The sequence below is a fragment of the Nannobrachium achirus genome (genome assembly GCF_963921795.1).
Source record: "Nannobrachium achirus genome assembly, chromosome: 11".
In the NCBI taxonomy this organism is placed as follows: domain Eukaryota; kingdom Metazoa; phylum Chordata; class Actinopteri; order Myctophiformes; family Myctophidae; genus Nannobrachium; species Nannobrachium achirus.
Window position 1 is genome coordinate 28,120,610 of NC_137820.1, and position 18,966 is coordinate 28,139,575.

The 18,966-nt window shown below is 43.0% G+C and overlaps 1 protein-coding gene across 1 annotated transcript in view; it reads right to left on the reverse strand.

Annotated features, from left to right (window-relative positions):
- Positions 1 to 5,351: 5,351 nt before the first annotated feature.
- The window catches only part of b4galnt4a (beta-1,4-N-acetyl-galactosaminyl transferase 4a), a gene marked incomplete at both ends in the record, with an annotated part of 477,817 nt that continues 464,202 nt past the window's right edge, over positions 5,352 to 18,966 (reverse strand). Inside the window, 4 exons of the mRNA XM_080736977.1 lie at positions 5,352 to 5,466; positions 9,791 to 9,917; positions 10,631 to 10,784; positions 17,224 to 17,296. Coding sequence (XP_080593103.1) covers positions 5,352 to 5,466; positions 9,791 to 9,917; positions 10,631 to 10,784; positions 17,224 to 17,296 — 469 coding nt within the window. The remainder of the gene's footprint in view (positions 5,467 to 9,790; positions 9,918 to 10,630; positions 10,785 to 17,223; positions 17,297 to 18,966) is intronic.

Consider the following 18,966-nt stretch of genomic DNA (forward strand, 5'->3'; position numbering starts at 1 on the left):
GTGTGCACCTCCTCAAAATCATGTCCCTTGATGAAGGTATCATATATGACAACGAGCTTGAAAGAACTGTCCCTTGAGAAATACTCAAGCAGTCCCTGGCCTAACACATGTCAACTTCTCCTTGGTTGATCACACAGTCAGGAGTTCCTTGATGGACATAGTCAAGGAACTCTGGATGAAGACTTCGTGTTTTTCGACTGATCCATATACCTAATATTACCTATCAAAGACAACTTGACCCTCAACATAGCCAGCCATCATCGTTATGATGCGTTTGTTGAATGCATCCTGAAGATCTGACAGCTTTTTGTCTTTTTCATGCTCTGAAGCAAACCCATGGCATCAACAATAAGAACTTTGATAGAATAATCGTCCTCCGTCAGATCATGCTATGGGACACATGGAAGATCTTCCTACAGGGGCTCTGCCCTGGCATCTTCAATTGCATGCAAAATGTGAACCCCCTCATTTTCTGACAGTTTGGTCCCTAAAGAAGCCAAAACAGAAAAGAAGAAAAAAAAATCTATGGGAATATAGAGCCGAATAGGGCTAAAACTGAACCCCCCCCCTCCCCGCCTCAGGAAATGGGGGAGGGGTATGAAAATTTGAACCCTGTCATTTTCTGATAGTTTGGTCCCCATAGAAGCCTAAACAGCAAACAAAACAATTTTAGCAAAAAAAAAAAATCCTATGGGAAATTGGAATGCATAGCTGAATAGAGCCAAAACTGTGACCCGCCCCCAGGAAATGAGGGCGGGGTCTGAAAATTTCAACCCCGTTATTTTCTGATAGTTTGTTCCCTATGGAAGCCAAAACAGCAAACAAAACAATTTTTGCAAAAAAGTCCTATGGGAAATTGGGAATGCATAGCTGAATAGGGCCAAAACTGAAGTGACCCGGCCCCAGGAAATGAGGGAGGGGTCTGAAAATGTGACCCCCATAATTTTCTGATAGTTTGGTCCCTATAGAAGCCAAAACAGCAAACAAATCAATTTTTGCAAAAAATACTATGGGAAATTGGGAATACATAGCCGAATAGGGCCAAAACTGAAGTGACCCGCCCCCAGGAAATGAGGGAGGGGTCTGAAAATGTGACCCCCGTAATTTTCTGATAGTTTGGTCCCTATAGAAGCCAAAACAGCAAACAAATCAATTTTAGCAAAAAATACTATGGGAAATTGGGAATACATAGCCGAATAGGGCCAAAACTGAAGTGACCCGCCCCCAGGAAATGAGGGAGGGGTCGGAAAATTTGACCCCCGTCATTTTCTGATAGTTTGGACCCTATAGAACCAAAATCTGCAGAAAAATCAATTTTGGCACAAAAATCCTACAGGAGCTGTATTTTGGACATAGCATACCACACTAAAATGTCAATTCAGGCTGAGTGTCAGGCTAAGATTTAGCCTCTTGCACCCAAAAAACAAAGACTATTTTATAGTTGATCAAAATAACAGTTCGAGTTCTTTAACTATTCTCTAATTGTGTAGACTTGTTGTAAATTAGATAATAATAGGCCTACAATATTTTAACTCCAACCACCAATTTGGTTTCATTTTACACGCAATAGTTAACCCCCCCCCCCCCCCCCCCCCCCAAAATATAGGCTATAAATAGTAAATACGTACCAAACAGTTCCAACTGCCTTGTTATTTTCACATACTGTACACAAGGTCAGGTCAGTACCGCGTTCAGCAGGTCTCTCTGGAGAAGGAGCTCCCCCGTGTGGCCAACATGGGAACATCCGGGTATCTCCACGTGTTTAGTGGGAGAAAGACAGCTTTTGACAGGTGTCTCACATTAACTACTAATTAGCATTCCAGCAGTCAGGCGAGAGAAAATAGATCACAGAAGCGTCCAAAGAATGTTTGAGACATAAGCAATAAAACTTTATTTGCGGAAAAAAGAAAGAAATCTCCCAAACAAAAACAAACATAAAGAATGTAAAATAAAAGAACAATACATTCTTAAAACCTTTTTTTTCTTCTCTTCTCTCTACAAAACAATTTCACAGAAATTACTTTGGAATATAATATTCCTGTTTTTCATGTACTTTTTTTGTATCATTTATTTATATACGTCCTTATATTGTAATGTATTTTTTTTCTCCTATCGTTAAATAGTCCCATGTCTGACGTTTAAATGAAATACAGTTTATGGACCTCTTCCTTTGTAGAGAGGCGAGGATAGGGGTCTCAGAGGGGGCTTTTTGAACAATCATGTAGTCATAGCTGATCATTAGCTTTCTTCCATACTAATAGTCCGGCTTATTTAGTCCATCCAGATGAAAAAAAAAGAAAAAAACGCAAAAATGTGACGTGTTCGTTTGGATAAACGGACCCACATGTACACTTTCAGTGTTACATTTGAACTCTCCCGGACTGTTCTCATCTCAATTCATTCATTTGTGACCCCGGAGAGTGCACAAATGTAAACCAAATGGACCCCGTGCACTCTCCCCGGGTTTAAATTGACATGTCTCTTTTACAGTGTAAGTTTCCAAAAAACAAGAGCAATATCCGCATTCACCTCCCAGCTAGGACTGGGTAATGTGTTAAGTAAACAGAGGCCGTTGGGGGGGATCCTGCTTGGCCTCGAGCCAAACCTAATGGCAACACATGGCGGTCGGTACTGCGGGGGTCTTTTCTTGCAGCTGCCAGGAGACCTCCATCACAACTCCTTCTAGTCCCCCCACCCACCACCACCTCTGTCTGTGTGTCTCCGTCGTTATCTCTCACACCACAGGCCCACCCTGACAGCCGGGACAAGACAGCTTAAAAATAAAAATAAAAATCCCTTAAAAGTGAGCGGTCCAGGGGGTCCGGCGAGAGTCCGTATACATCCCTCCATCCACCCCGCGGGGATCCTTCTGTGAGAAATGCAACAAATATCCAGCGGAGATGTCGCTGCTGTTGTTGTTGTTGTTGTTGTTGTGTTTTTGTTTTGTTTTGTTTTCAACAAACATTAATATCTAAAATGTACAGTGACATGACAACCTGCTGATTAATAATCTCATATTTCCGTGTGTTCCTGCCCTCTCCTCCCGTCCTCAGCATAGCTTAAAAATAAAAAATAAAATAAAAAAAACCTTGCCTGTAACCGAACCCTGATTAAAAAGGCACACATTTGTGGGAAAAAAGCAAAGCCCACCCCACACCCCCATACATGCACTTCTCTGCAAAGCTTCAAAAAGCAGAGTGTGCAGTTAGCCCAGATTTCTCTTGTCCGTATCCTTGTGTGAACATGAGACCCTGCAAATCAACTACTTGGGAGGGGGATGAAAAAGCAATACTCAGTAAAAAGCTTAAAACAGCGACTCCCAACCTTTTCTGGATCAGGGGCCGCTTGAAAGTCTCGAAAAAACTTTCACGGCCCACCCATCTGACCATAAAATCTTCAAGTGTTTTACCAATTATTTGGGGGCCCACTTGCAATATTCCTCGCGGCCCACCACGTTGGGAGTTGCTGGCTTAAAACAATGGCGAAAACATTCAATGGAAACACGAGAAGGCCGCCCCAGCCCCCCCAAGTCCCACCAACCCCTTCTATTCCAGTTATTAGTATGTTCCAAGTCCCACCAACCCCTTCTATTCCAGTTATTAGTATGTTCCAAGTCCCACCAACCCCTTCTATTCCAGTTATTAGTATGTTCCAAGTCCCACCAACCCCTCCTATTCCAGTTATTAGTTTGTTCCAGTTGACTAGATGAGGTCTGAAGGGAACGGAGCACAACATAGCTTCAGCAGGTTCAGCAGTTAGTGGGTGTAAACTGTTTGCCAGTACAGTGTCTGCATGTATTATCCATCCCCTCCCCTCCAACAATATTAGTGCACCTCCTGATTCATATCCTCTCTAAATGGCCACAACAAGGATTACATGTTTCTTTTCTTTCTACTTAAATAGACATCAGAATTAGCCTGCAGTTAATTAAATACAAACTCATCGTCTGGTCATGAACAGCGACAGCCTGAACATTGGGCACGGCACATTAAAACCTTTCTATTTACGAACCAGCAGCGATGGCTAAATTCGACAGTGTTTTCAACAGACACAAACACACACACGCACACACACACGCTTGGGTGACACTGAGAAGAAGGATAAGGCTTTTCTTTTTAGATGGAGATGGGAAGATGAAACGCTACGTGAAAGAGAGAGAAAGGGGTGCAGGGTGGGAGGGGGAGAGAGAGAAAGAGAGGGAGAGAAGAGAGGGAGAAACATGAACTGGTTAGCTGTGTATCTGGAAAAGCGTTGGGTGGTGGTGGTGACCTCTTCACGGACCCCGAGGTGTCGTCTCTCGCTGTGGGGGTCTCACGATGTCAGTAGAACTTCAGCACCTCGGCCATGTTACAGCCGGTCAGGCATGAACACTGTTCTACCACAAAGACACAGACCTTCTCCTTCCCACACACACACCTGTGAATCTATGGGATCAACATGGCACACTTCTGGGGACGTTTGCGTTGTACTTGCATCCATTCCACATCCCCCTTACAACCTAAACCCGACCCCAAAGCTACACTTCTGTGTATTCTGATGGGGTTTGTTCCCAAATGGACATGCCGGACACACCAGCCAACTGGTTTCATCTGGTTAGTTGTCTCTAAATGTATGTCAGGAACACACACACACACACGCGCAACGCGCACACATACTATGAGTTTAAAATGTAAGGGCATGTTAGAAAAAAGAATCTTAGGTTGTCTTCACAGCGCCTCGTTAGAAAAAGGTGCTTCCTTCATGTCATTACAAACACATACACGCGCACGCACGCACACATGAGCGCGCGCCACACACACACACACACACACACACACACACACACACACACACACACACACACACACACACACACACACACACACACACACACACACACACACACACACACACACACACGCACACACACAAAACAGCTGCTTTTACAGTCTATTTGAAAACATTGCACCGAAAATGTCACGAGACAGGAACAACAACTCCGTGTCTCTCCTCGTAGGTCAGTCAGCGAGGCCAAGACGACCACTCCAGTTTATCTGTGTAAAAAATGGCAGAGACTCCAAAAAGTTCCGTTTTGGACTCGCTTACGTTTGTCATACAAACAAACACAAAGTGTCCCCCCATCCCCTTCCTCCCTGCCTTGGAGAAAACGAGGCATCCCTTTACAGGTGGTGGTGGTGGGGGACGGGGCCTAGTTCCAAAACGACAAACAGGGTCAGGCAGTGAGTGACCTGGCCTGCTGTGTCAGTTGTCTCTCTCACACACACACACACACGGTGGATGTGCAGTTGGAGGTTTTCATAGAGGGTCCCTCGCCCCCAGCGACGCAGTGTCTGCCCAGGCAGAATAAGGCGTTATCCTTTGGGCGTCTTCTTGTTCTGGGCGTTCCACATGCCTCGCTTGGAGTGGTAGTAGTGGAAGAAGTTCCTCAGGCGGAGCCTCTCCACCTCCAGGCCGTTCTGGAGCACCCTGGAGGAGACGCAGGGGTTAAAACGCAGACCAGGTCACTGCCAGGGTTACACTACTCCATTCAGAAACATTGCCATTCAGAAGATTGACTTCCATTATTCTAAATGGAGGTGTCACCTAACCTAACCTTAACCCTCGTAGGATCCTCGTGTTTTAGTCACACCCAGGGCCTTCGGGTCACTTTGACCCGGCTCATATTAAACCATTCTAAAGTAGTTAGAAATCCCCAAAATTCATATTAAACACAATTTGATTGTCATTACTAAATACTTTACTAACAATTCAATATTTTTTTTTATTATCCCCGCCAGGCCGGGATGGCCAAAGGTGAGGGATTATGTTTTCACTCCTCTGTCTGTGGACAGCTAATCTCAGGCAAGTTGGACCAATTAGTGTGAAACTACACGCACACACTCCCGGGAGGCCTAGGAAGAACCTCCTCCCCAAATTCTTCACATTGGCCTCTTATAGCGCCACCATCAGGCCGTTGTGTGAACAGCTAATCTCAGGCACCACTTCAGCATCAAACCTAGCACACATACGCCCAGGAGGCCTAGAAAGAAACTCCACTAGAAATCTTTCCCATCTGTCTTTTATAGCACTACCATGAGACTGATCTTTGCAAAATATCTTGTTGGTATTACCATATAGACTTTGTCCAAACCTCACACCAATTAGTACATATTATCCCTATTGTCATTTGATCAAGAACTATATGTCAAATATTTCTTGTCCCACTCTGATTTGCACAAAGTGCTACAGGTGCTCGGGTGGCACAGTGTCCTTGCCACCACTACAGAGGTTGTGGATTTGAATCAATCGTGGGGCATCTATGCAAACACAATTGTTGTTCAAGGGAAAGGAAGCTGGGCGGAGAGGGTGATAATTGTCACTACATGTATTCCTACAGCCAGGCTGGGCGGCAGCTGGTTTTGGGAGGGAGGAAGGCCCTACGTCCTCTCGGTGGGGGCTCCTCACTGTCAGGTGATTCGGTAGGATACAATATCAGTGACAACATAGGGGAGGAATCAATTGGCATAAGGACTGGATTGGGGAGAAAAGGAGGGTAAACTATAATTGGCTACTCAAAATAAAATTAAATAAATGCTACAAATCACGTCGGAATGCTGTGGAACTTGGAATTTGTAAAGTGGCATAGGGATGAAGTTCCCATTTGGTAGCAAAATGTGTCACTCCCGCAAAAATCGTAAGCATCTATGGAATCGTGGCCAATCTGAATAGAAAATGTGACACATACTGTAGGTCATGACATTGATCAAATGACAAGAGAAAATCGGTATTGTAAATATCCCCCAAAACTTGTTTTGCTCAATTCTGCCTCATGGTGGCGCTATAACAGGACGATTTGGGGTTGAATATCTTCCTATAGGCCTCCCGGGGTAGTACATGTAAAGTTTCACGCTGACTGGTCCAGCAGTGACTGAGATTAGCTGTTCACAGACAGAAGCAACGAAAACATAATCTCTCACTTTTGGCCATCCCGGCCTGGCGGAGATAATATTGATTGAATTGTTATCAATGTAGTATGTAATGGTGAGCTAATTATGTACTCCAAAATCCATATGTCCAATGTTTTTTCAGAAAGAAATGGTCTAAATATTAGCCATTTAGCATACACTTTCAATGGCCGGGTCAAAGTGACCCGAAGACCCTGGGTGTTATATGTTGATACAGGGGGGTGTTGCAAATGCATGACATGTACCATTTTCATATCACATGTTTAGTACAGTAAATAAGCCAAGCAGAAGAAGTTTCATGGAAAAAAACATATTTTAACATACTTTTTCTTGATGTTGAAAATTGAAAACCGGGTCAAAGTGACCCGAAGACCCTACAAGGGTTAATCCATTTAATGTGACTCGGTTCCACAGATAAACATTGTGAAAATAGCAGATCTACATTCTCACAACGCCTCGCAGATGTAGATCAGCTATTTTCACAATGTTCGCCTCTTGCTTATATATTTGACAGTTTGGCCAGGTTGGTATTAAAATGGTCTTGAAAATCCTTAAATTGACACTTTATAAATGTGCAGATATCTTGTATACACTTATGTTGGTTTGTTTACCTTTGACATTAAGCTAATCATCTGGGGACCCCACAAAATAATTTGGGGACCCCACTTAAGTTTGAGAACCACTACCCTAAAGACCACTGGTTACCACTGACTTATAAGAAACAAAAGTTGGGAGGATGGGGTTGAGGGTATCATGGCATATGGAAAGAGTCACTGTCACTATCAAAGTCACACTTTCCAAAAGTATATTCAGAGTGTGTGTGTGGTGTGACAAGAAGGTGTAGCAGCGTGCACATGTCAACCTGTAGGTGGCAGCACTTGACAACAATATCCAATATTCATTCAATATTTTCCCCAGAGGTTTAGTTCTTGTGACTTTTATTTTATGCTTTTGTTGTTTCTTTCTTTGGTATATTGTCCATATTGTTGTTTTGTTTTTCTTTCTATGTTTCATCTGAAGGACATGTCTATGTTGTTTTATGTTTATGTTTTATTTGCAATAGATATGCATATTCCACATTTAAGTAATTTTATCATCCTGGAATAATTGAGTACCTGAGACGAAAAACTGTCCATATTTTAACATTTTGAATATAGATTTTTTTATTTTGTATTTTATTTACCAGACTGTAAACCACAAACTAGATATTTTTAATCTGTCAAACTCTTAAAGCATCATTTTGTTGAAATAGATTTTATTGCTTAACTCATATATATTAGCAATTATAGACATAATACTTGTGGAAAGTGGAAAAACAGTATATCTCCAACAGCTTGTGGAACAACAGTATACGTCCGTACAAGCAATATTCAGCAGACAAAGGGAGCAGATAACATTAAAACAGACAATTGAACAAAATGAGGGGGGAGTGCATTAACAATTAACAGATTAAAAATGACTAGTTTGTGGTTTACAGTCTGGTAAATCAAAAAATATCTATATTAAAAAAATAATATATGGACTGTTATTCGTCTCACTCAGGTACTCAATTGTAGGATAATATTTATACATTAATTATTAACGTATCCACCTGTTTCCGCAAGACTTTACTGTAGCATTATCTGCAGGACACTTCCGGTTAACAACAGACATACAAGCTCACGTCGCGTCGCAGTTGCAACCGTTGTGAGCTTGTAGATCACACTCTGCTGCGGCGCCAGAAATAGCTCGCCTTCTGCACAATGCACCATGGGATGATGGAAAGTTGTGGATAAAGATTTACCAGAGAATGCCACCTCTCAAGGCCCTGGAGAGGTTTTTAGGCATTGTCTATCTCCAAAATCAGGTTGCCAAAAACCTGGCATCATTGGGGATTTAGGTTGTATGGGAGATACTAGTATAGTCTTGTGCCAACTCAGAGCTGGCATAAGACTGGAGAATACATGGGAGGAAGAGCATCTTGCTCTTGAAGGAGAAATATCCCCATTCATGTGGAGCTGGCACCATTAGGTTTATTGCTATCGTATTTGTACACAGTCCAAATTAATTAAAAGGAGAGCCACAACTGACTGGCTAGAATGGGTGGTAGCCCTGCACTGTCATATCGTTTCTGTCGTAACTGTTTTGGACATGTGCGGTTTCCACCCAACATCCAAGCTGATACGAAGAAAAAAGAAAAAAAATAAGCAGTAGTTTTCCAGCACACCTCAAGCACTGATTGATTGATTGATTGATTGATTGATTGAAGTATTTATTAGAAGTTTGCATAGGGAAAGGTACAGTTTCATGACAGTACAGTTCACTGGTACACGGTTAACTAAAAGGAAATTCAGGTAAGATGAGGCTTATTTCCATTGAGATCCTTTTCTTTAATATAAGGCAGTGGTTCTCAACCTGTGGGTCGGGACCCCCAGGGGAGGTCACCAAATTATTTTGGGGGGTCCCCCCAGATGATTAACTTAATGTGCAATGTTGTTTTCTCTCTCGACAGTAAACAAACCAACATAAAGTGACAATTTAAGGACTTTTAAGACCATTTCTAATTCCCCTAAAATGACAAATTAAATATTGGAAAAATTGTCAAATATTAGAGGCAGAAATTGTGAAAATAGCCGATCTACATGCACACAACGCCTCGCAATGCGAGGCGTTGTGAGCATGTAGATTGGCTATTTTCACAGTAGGACTGTGTTAAACAAATTGTAATGCCCAACTCTTCCAACTCAAGTAGTGCTCGTAAAGGTGGGAGGTCCCCGATTCAATATGAGTATTTTGGGAGTCGCGGCCTGAAAAGGTTGAGAACCACTGATATAAGGCATGATAAACGGACCACTTCCGTGGTTTACCTGTCCAGCAGCTCCCAGTCCTCCCCGCCCCAGCGATCCTTGAACTCCTCCGTGTTCATTCCTCCGATCTTGTCAAAGTCCGACTTATAGATTCCAAACAGACCAAAGCCGTTCACCTCCCAGTAACCTGGATAGATATATGGAGACACATTGTGTTAAAGGGGTCCCTGGCACAACATATTTTCAGATGGGGATCCGCGGCCAAACACATATGGTGGCTGTCGGGTGGAAACCTCATAATATCTAATTTTCAGGAAGCGTCAAAAGTAGCTGCTCGACAAGCTCAAAAACGTGTCGCTTTGCTCTGTGTTTTTGGAGCCTGCGGATCTTCTACTTTTGATGCTTTTTTGTGATGCTGCATTATGATCAAGTAGGGCATTAATTCACGAAAAACACAAAAAGTTAAAATATGGAGATAAGAGGTTTCTGCCCCACAGCAACCGTATTCATTTGGCGTTCCTTTACATGAAACGGTCTGAGAAGCACTTCTTGTAGATGCGTTGCATCCATTAAGCCAGGGGTTTTCAAACCTTTTTGATTCAGGTCACAAAATCTTATATTACGCTACATAAATATGCAAATCTTTCTCCATAAGATACAGTATGTCACGGTGAAATATCCGTTAAACGTACTTAAGTGACATCGATGAATTCCAAATATTATCAGATTATTCTTCAGCACCCCTGGACTGGAGCAGATCTACTGTACATGCTCACAACGCTCACAACAACGCCTCGCAACACGAGGCGTCTTGAGCACATTAAAATATGATTATTTTGGGGGTCGCCGCTGCCTTAGGGTGCCGCGGCACCCGCTTTGAGAAACCCTGCGTTCCGTTACCGTCGGGCTCCAGCGGGGAGCTGCCGCAGCCCAGCCTCATGACGATGGGCGCGAAAGCCAGCCGTCCCTCCACGCAGTGCTTCCTGATGCTCTCCAGGATGTTGAAGGGGAAGTGGATGTGCAGGTCACACAGGAACACGATGCTGTGGTTGTCCTGCACCACGCAACAACACACAACAACAAAACATTAAGTAAACATTAAGAAAAAGCCGTTGGTCTAGGCTGCCCCGCCCGAGAAACCCCAGAATTTTATTTGATTTAATTTATCCACAGGTTTCCAACGCCCCATAGTGTATTGCGCAGACGTTGTACCGAGCTTCCGGCACCGCAGCCGAGTGTGATTTACAAGCTCACAACGGGCTGCATCTGCGACACGACGTGAGCTTGTATGTCTGCTGTTAAACCGGAAGTGTGGTCCAAATAATCTCCAGTAAACTCCCGCGGAAACAGGTGGATGAAAACAATCCAAAGTAACCTAGATCAAGTGCTTCCGGTCTGGGCCAGAAACCGCATCTGTATTGGCAGTAAATGAGTTAAACACTTAGATAAGGGAATGTTGAAATGGATATAAAATGTTTGCATGTGCATGGGTTTGTGTGAGGTAAGGTTCACGTGTGTGTGTGTGTGTGTGTGTGTGCGTGTGTGTACGTGCATTTTCGCATCAGCCAACCTGTTTACCCAATGTCTGTGTTTATGTCGTTGTTATTATTTCCTGTGTGCGTGCAAGACGGCGGCGTGCGTATTTCACACGCGTTCACGCGTGCACAGCACCCACACATGCGTTGTTTAGTAGGATACGTCTACGTGCAGTCAGTGTGTCCGATGGGATTTGAGCTCTGAATGAAGATGAGACGCCGTCTGGGGCTCAGTGTCACGCGCGTCTCCCTCTATCCCATCAGTCCCCCCGGCCATACCGACACCAGTGACAGCCCTGTCATCCTACCCTGACGGCACTGACAATAAAATGACAAGATCCCTGTCTGCACGCACGCACGCACGCACGCACGCACGCACGCACGCACACACACACACACACACACACACACACACACACACACACACACACACACACACACACACACACACACACACACACACACACACACACACACACACACACACACACACACACACACACACACACACACACACACACACACACAAGCCATCATACACAGCAATGTCCTAAGTGTTAAAGTTGCTGCTATAGTGATATTGTTTAGTGTTAAATACCTCTTCCGAATATAGAATACTAGCAATCGTACATACAGTAGCAATCATTGCTAAATAGAGTGTCCCTGTCTCACTAGCTCTTCAGTAAATCGTTGCAGTTAGGCAGAAACCTCTTATCTCCATATATATATATATATATATATATATATATATATATATATATATATATTTTTTTTTTTTTAATTAGCGCCCTACTAGATCATTGTAGGCCAGTGGGCTGTAGCACTGGCCTACTGGTCCAGGGCATACCACTTAGGCATTGCCACATGGATGCCTGGCCGCGTCGCCGGTTTGATTCCTGATCCGGACGAGGTGCGCGACCGAGGTTTTCCCGGTGAACATAAGCACAACAGTGGGGGCCGATGGGCAAGGAGGGTCGCGCTCTTATGAGAAACAACTAAAATAAGACCTTAAAACCTGGCGAAAACAGTTGCGTGCATTAGCACAAGATGACCATAAAGGAAATCATTAAATGGAAAACATCTCAGCAACCATAATCCACAGCGACCCTCTTTAAGTATTTTTAAGCATCCTGCGCGATAGAATCACATTTACACTGCATCTAAAGACTCCACCTTTTGCACAAAAATCGCGCATTTTTACCCCAATGTTCCTAGCAGCTTCTCCTGACGCTATTGCATTTGCACGATGTACACTTTGTAGAAAAGTAATGTGTGGGTTTACTATGCAAATATTTCCCCAGAGTTTCTCCTACGCAATTTTCGTCACCAAAGTATCAGGTTACAGCGACCGAGAGAGAGAGAGAGATGATGGGAGGGGGGAGGAGGGGAGGAGGGGGGAGCAGCTAGCTAACAGCATGCAGCGACGCGAGCGAGCGAGAGAGAGAGATGAGGGGAGAGGGGAGGGGGGAGCAGCTAACAGCGTGCCGTGCAGCGACTCGACAGAGAGAGAGAAGAGAGAAATGAGGGGAGGGGATGGAGCAGCTAACAGCGTTAACACAGCAGTCCTCTCTATGAACAGTCCCGCAACAAAACAATATCTTCATTGTTGGTGTCAAAACATTAGGAATACATGCGGTCAGGTACGTCCCTTATAAACGTCCCCGAACACAGACCAACAAAAGTAACAAGTAAAAGTACTCCAGCCTTCTTCACAATGATCAATGGACAATGATCGCCAGCAATTCGAGCCGCATCATTATGATTTAACCATGAAAGAAATAATGACAATAGATCAGGGTCGTTGTGCCGACACTGACAGACACACAGGCAGAAAGTACTCAAATGTTTTACTTAAGTAAAAGTATCATTACGGCAATGTAGAAATACTGTTACAAGTAAAATTACGTAATTCAAAGTAAAAGTCTGCAATTTACTTGAGTAAAAGTACAAAAGTATTGGTATTGGTATCAAAATGTATTGGTATAAAAGCAGGGCTGCCAACTTTTAGGAAAAGTACTCACGCAATGAGCACAAATGACCCTCTTCACACGCTCTCACGCCACACATCGTATTTATCACTGTGCCAACTCAAGAGTCACTGAGACATCCACTTCGGCCGCGATTTGAGCAACAAAGGGCTTAAAATATTGTATCTGAATGATTAGATTTAGATGCGTGTGTGCGTGAGCGTCTGGTGTGAGGAACGCTGCGTGCACTTTCCCTTGCACATCATTCTCTACATTAAGATCGACAGGCAGGGCCGCCGATAGGGGGGGGGGGGGGGGGGCAAAGGGTACTGTTGACCCCCCTCCCGAAAAGGGAGGGGGGTCAACAGTACCCTTTGCCCCCTGCGGTGAGGTGGCAAAAAATTACAAAAAAAATAAGTTTGTGTAGGAAAGATTTGACTGTGAAAGAACTTTCTGCCAATGTAAGATTAAGACATCATACTTTATATAAACCCTATTATATTAAGCCTAAACGGTTCTGCAGCTGTGTAGAACTGTTTTTAACAGTTTTTTTTTTACTTTAAAAGTAGGACCCCCAAATGTAGTTGAGTAGCCATACTTTGGTGTGACCATTCCCTTACAAGTAGCGAAAAGTCCGGAATTCAAAATTGAATGAAATTACACAAGTATTCAATTGGTATTAATATGTACTTAAGTACCAAAAGTAAAAGTAGGCCTACTCATTAAGCAGAATGTCCCTTTTCAAATATTAAAATAGCAGATCTACAAGCTCACAACTGAAATGTAGAAATAGGCCAATGATCAATGGAGTGATCATTGCCAGCGCTCCCCATTTAACTATGAAATAAATAATGCATAATGACAATGGCCAACAAATGAGCGTCTGGTCGTTGCAGTCACTGTAGAGACACCAACACATTTGCAATTGATCATCCTGTCGTTGCAGTCACTGTATTGACACCAACACATTTGCACAGGATAATAAAGTGTTACAAAATACATATACAGTTTGGTGGAGACCCTGCCATATAGACTATACAAATGCTGGCTGTAGTGCCCCCTGAAAACACTGAAAAAATACAGATGTATTTAGATGTATTTCCTTTTGATTTTACATCACATTTCATTTGTACATTTCCTTCATAAATACAGGGAAATACATATACTTTTCACCCCTTTAAGACAGTTTTTCAGTTTCTTGATTCAGATTTAGATATTTGATATTAATTGTATTAGACACACCCCTTACAACCCATTGTTACTTCAAACCACTTCACACTTTGGAAACAAATGCCTATTTAAAGTGATCCCTGGCTAATACAACAAATATGCCTTAATACATTATAATTGTCCTCTATAACTACAATGTAAAATTAAAAACATCTCAAATATTTTATTTCTTCTAGAAATAGCTAATCTTTCAGTCAATAGGGGAAATGCCTGTCGCAAGTTGATGATGTCATAAATGTTATGTCTGGTCTAATTTATGGCATGCATGTGCAAAATAAACCACAAACACACTTGAAATATTGATTTGATGCTCATATTAACCATAGGAAGTATTATGTTTGTTTTTATTTGCACATTCATTACATAAATTCCATAGGGATAGATCACAAATTACATTTATGACATCATCAACTTGCGACAGGCATTTCCCCTATTGAGTGAAAGATTAGCTATTTCTAGAAGAAATAAAATATTTAAGGTGTTTTTAATTTTACATTGTAATTATAGAGGACAATTATAATGTATTAAGACATATTTGTCGTATTGGTCAGGGATCACTTTAACATTGATGGCAACAACATTGGTTACCTGTCCACTGGACCTATATTCGTCTGCATGGATTACATTGCATATATATATACAGTATATATATATATATATATATATATATATATATATATATATATATATATATATATATATATATATATATTTGTTTAAATCTCTGTGGCAAAAAATAGCGGTCGACAGAGATCTCCATATATGGACAAATCAATTTGATTGCTGGTATACCGTGAGGGCCCCCAGAGGGGGCCCGAGCTCTAGATTTGAGGGCCCCCAAAGGGGGCCCGAAATTCTAGTTCAATTAACTTCTGAAAAGCCTACTAAGCCTTAAAACCTGGTGAAAACAGTTGTGTGCATTAGCGCAAGACTAGATGAGGATAAAGTAAATCATTAAATGGAAAACATTAAATGAACTTCTGAAAAGGCTTCCTACACTAATAAAACTAGTGGAACCACGATCTTGCCACACGTGAATAATTGTGGTTGTAAACAATAACACAGACAATATAAATCCTTAGTCTAGTAGGCTTGTGGGAAGAAGAGGTTATCATCATGGCCCCAAATAACTTTTAAATATCTTGCAATTGGCGACGAGTCTCTTACGAAATCGGCAAGAGTGCCTCTCAATACATAAAGCTATATAACCTCTCCATCATCGGCAATAATCAGTGGTGTGTGTTCCCCACGCCAGCTTCTTTGACTTTACGTTCCCCACACTCCCACGCCCCCACCGTTGCGCTTAGGTTCACCGGGAAAACCGCGGTCGCCCTTTTTCCACATGTCACTCCCCGTCTCTCCCCCCATTTCCTGTCAGTCTACTGTCCTATCAATAAAGGCATAAAATCGCCCAAAACAAATCTTAAAAAAATAAAAATAATAATAAATAAATATATATATATATATATATATATATATATATAGCAGATCTACAAGCTTGTTTTTGAATTAGAACTAGAATTTGGAAAAACACTCGAAATTTCTGGCAAGAGGAGGCAAGACGATGTTTTCACTCTGGCAGTTGAAGAGTAAAAAGAATACATTTGAATTCTTGTGGGACTTACACTGACACTGTGAGCGTATTGACATACATACAGCACATACCGTACCAGAGGACAACTAAATGTTAAATGTGTGCCAGTCTCCAGTCTGCAGCAGTGCAGCCACATCCACCAGACCCCCCCATTGGGAGAGGGGCACGAGGACGCAGGCTTGGGGACAAGACTGGGTTTCACCGCAGGAGGCACAGAGGCCCCCTGCACCCATGAATAATGCACCAGTGTTCTTTCCATCTGCCCCACCCGACACACAGAGGTCATCTGGCCCAGTGGTTCTCAACCTGTGGGTCCCCAGGGGGGTCCCCAGATTATTTTGGGGGGTCCCCAGATGATTAACTTAATGTGCAACATTGTTTTCTCACTAAACAGCAAACAAACCAACATAAAGTTTAAGTGTATTGAGGGTATCTGCACACTTCTAAAGTGACAATATAAGGACCTTTTAATACCTCTAAAATTACACTGATATGGTCCACTGATATGGTCAAAGTGACTGACTGACCAACCTGCAACCAGTCGCCTTCTCCTGACATTCCACTGTAACTTAACCTCGTGTCACCAGGCTTTCTCGGGGGAAAGCCTGGTATTCGTTTAGAATGGGCAGTTTGATCCGGTCTAGGCGGAAACCACAAGGAGAAGAAGCGGCGTTGCTTTGGTTTGGTTCCTCCCGTTTGTTTCCCCAATCCCTATTAAAAGGCTTGACTAGCCTATTGTAGTCTTGCCAGTCGCTACGAGTTGGACTAAAAGATGCATATACCAAACACATTTTCCAAAAGTAAAACTACGCAGCATCAAGGGCTTTATTAGGTAGGCCCTAAATGTATGTCCTTGAGCGCAGGGGAATTATTTTGGGTTAAAACTGAATCCGGTTTGATCTTTCTGGCCAAATTGTAGTCCTTTGAGTACTACAGCATGACGTAGAGTGGTTTCCGCTCCAGACCGGATCAAACCCTGAAAAGTGAATAGATCCCAGACTACTGTAACTGAATTGTATTAGTTTTTTTGGCGTGTGTGTGTGTGTGTGTGTGTGTGTGTGTGTGTGTGTGTGTGTGTGTGTGTGTGTGTGTGTGTGTGTGCGTGCGTGCGTGCGTGCGTGCGTGCGTGCGGGCGTGCGGGCGTGCATGCGGGCGTGCGTGCCATACCTCTATAGTGTCCACTCCAATCTGTAGTCCTGCTGAGCGTTCAAAATTCCCCTCTCTCCTGAGATACTCATATCTGCCAAAACACACACACACACACACACACACACACACACACACACACACACACACACACACACACACACACACACACACACACACACACACACACACACACAGTAAATAAGAACCAACTACATTACCCAGCAGCCACTAGGAGGCAGTCAGGAATAGTTTACAGTTTACAGAGCTTTGGTGAAGTGTTATGCTTTTGTCATAAATAGTAAGGGCTGATTTATGACACAAACACTTCACCAAAGTATCATTCTCTTCCTCTCATCGTTCTGTCACACGCACACAAACATGTGTGTGCCTGTGTGTGTGTATTTGAAACTTTGAATAAACTATAGACACAATGTGGCTATTGTTTCACTTTATGGTCCTATCAGCACTGACCCAGTGTGTGGCTCCTTGTCAGCAGTGGGACACATGAATCAGGTTGGCAAACGCATTGAATTATTTGTGTGTGTGTGTGTGTGTGTGTGTGCAGGCCCGTCGATAGGGGGGGGGTAAAGGGTACTCTTTACCCCGTTCCGGGAGTGGGGGGGCCCCGTGGGTGGGGGGCCCCGGCCCGGGCCCCCTCCCTCCGGCCCGGGCCCCCCTAGGAAAGATTTGGAGGGCGCACTTACACTGTCAGTTACGGTAGGCAGGAATCTTGGAATCTCATTGGGTCAAGATGGCCCACATGACATTTATCTCCTTCGCTATTCGCTCTCATACTAGGACATGCTTTGTTTGCGGAAGAAGCTACAGTGCCGACTGCCGACTCCGAGACAAGTTTGAGTGAACATTAATTTATTGGAAACATATGGATTAACACATGGCGAGGACGAGGAGTTTGCGGGTCGGTAGAAAGAGTTTCAACAATGCGGTGAGCACCTTATATATTGCATAATTGTACATGTTTGGAGCGGCAGTTCAGCGACATCTCTCTCTCTCTTTCTCACTCTCTCTCTCTCTCTCTCTCTCTCCCTCCCAGAGAGACGCAAGCGAAGCGAAGTTGCACAAAATAAGTTATACAGTACATATTTCCTTTTAATATTAACCTGAGTAAAATAAGCTAAAATAAGGCTTTGAAATAGGGCACAGTTTAAGTTGCACGTGGACGATGGACAGTCAAATCTGTATTATTAGTTAGAGTATGTTACAGACACTTTGAAACAAGAGGGCACTTGTGTGAGTAAAGTTGGCTAAGTTGTCCAGCCACTGCACACCTATTTGAAGATGGAAAAAAATGGACTGGGCTGTTCCATCCAGAAAGATGAAACACGTTATCATGTGGACAGAGGACACGTTAAAATGTCACCGTGGCTTGAGTGGAATATATCCGAGGAGGCACAAATGCTTATCAACTGAATTGTCCCAAACAGCTGTCCTAAACCAGATGCAGGGACGCCTTTATCTATTACAGTAGCTTGTGAGTAGCCTAAGCCTATATACTTTATTACCTTATGTCAGCTGAAAGCTGAGCCATATTTTGAAGGATTAATCTGAAATACATATTTCTGTGCAGCAGGCTATATGCTTTGTTTCTTATTATGAAGGAAATGTGTTCTCAAAGTAATGCAATGTTCAGGTTATTGAGCAACCATTTACGCACGCCGATGCGCAAATGGTAACATGGTTAATTAATGTATTTGTGCAAGATGGCCCTAACATTTGTGTACATACTTATGTTCAAACAGT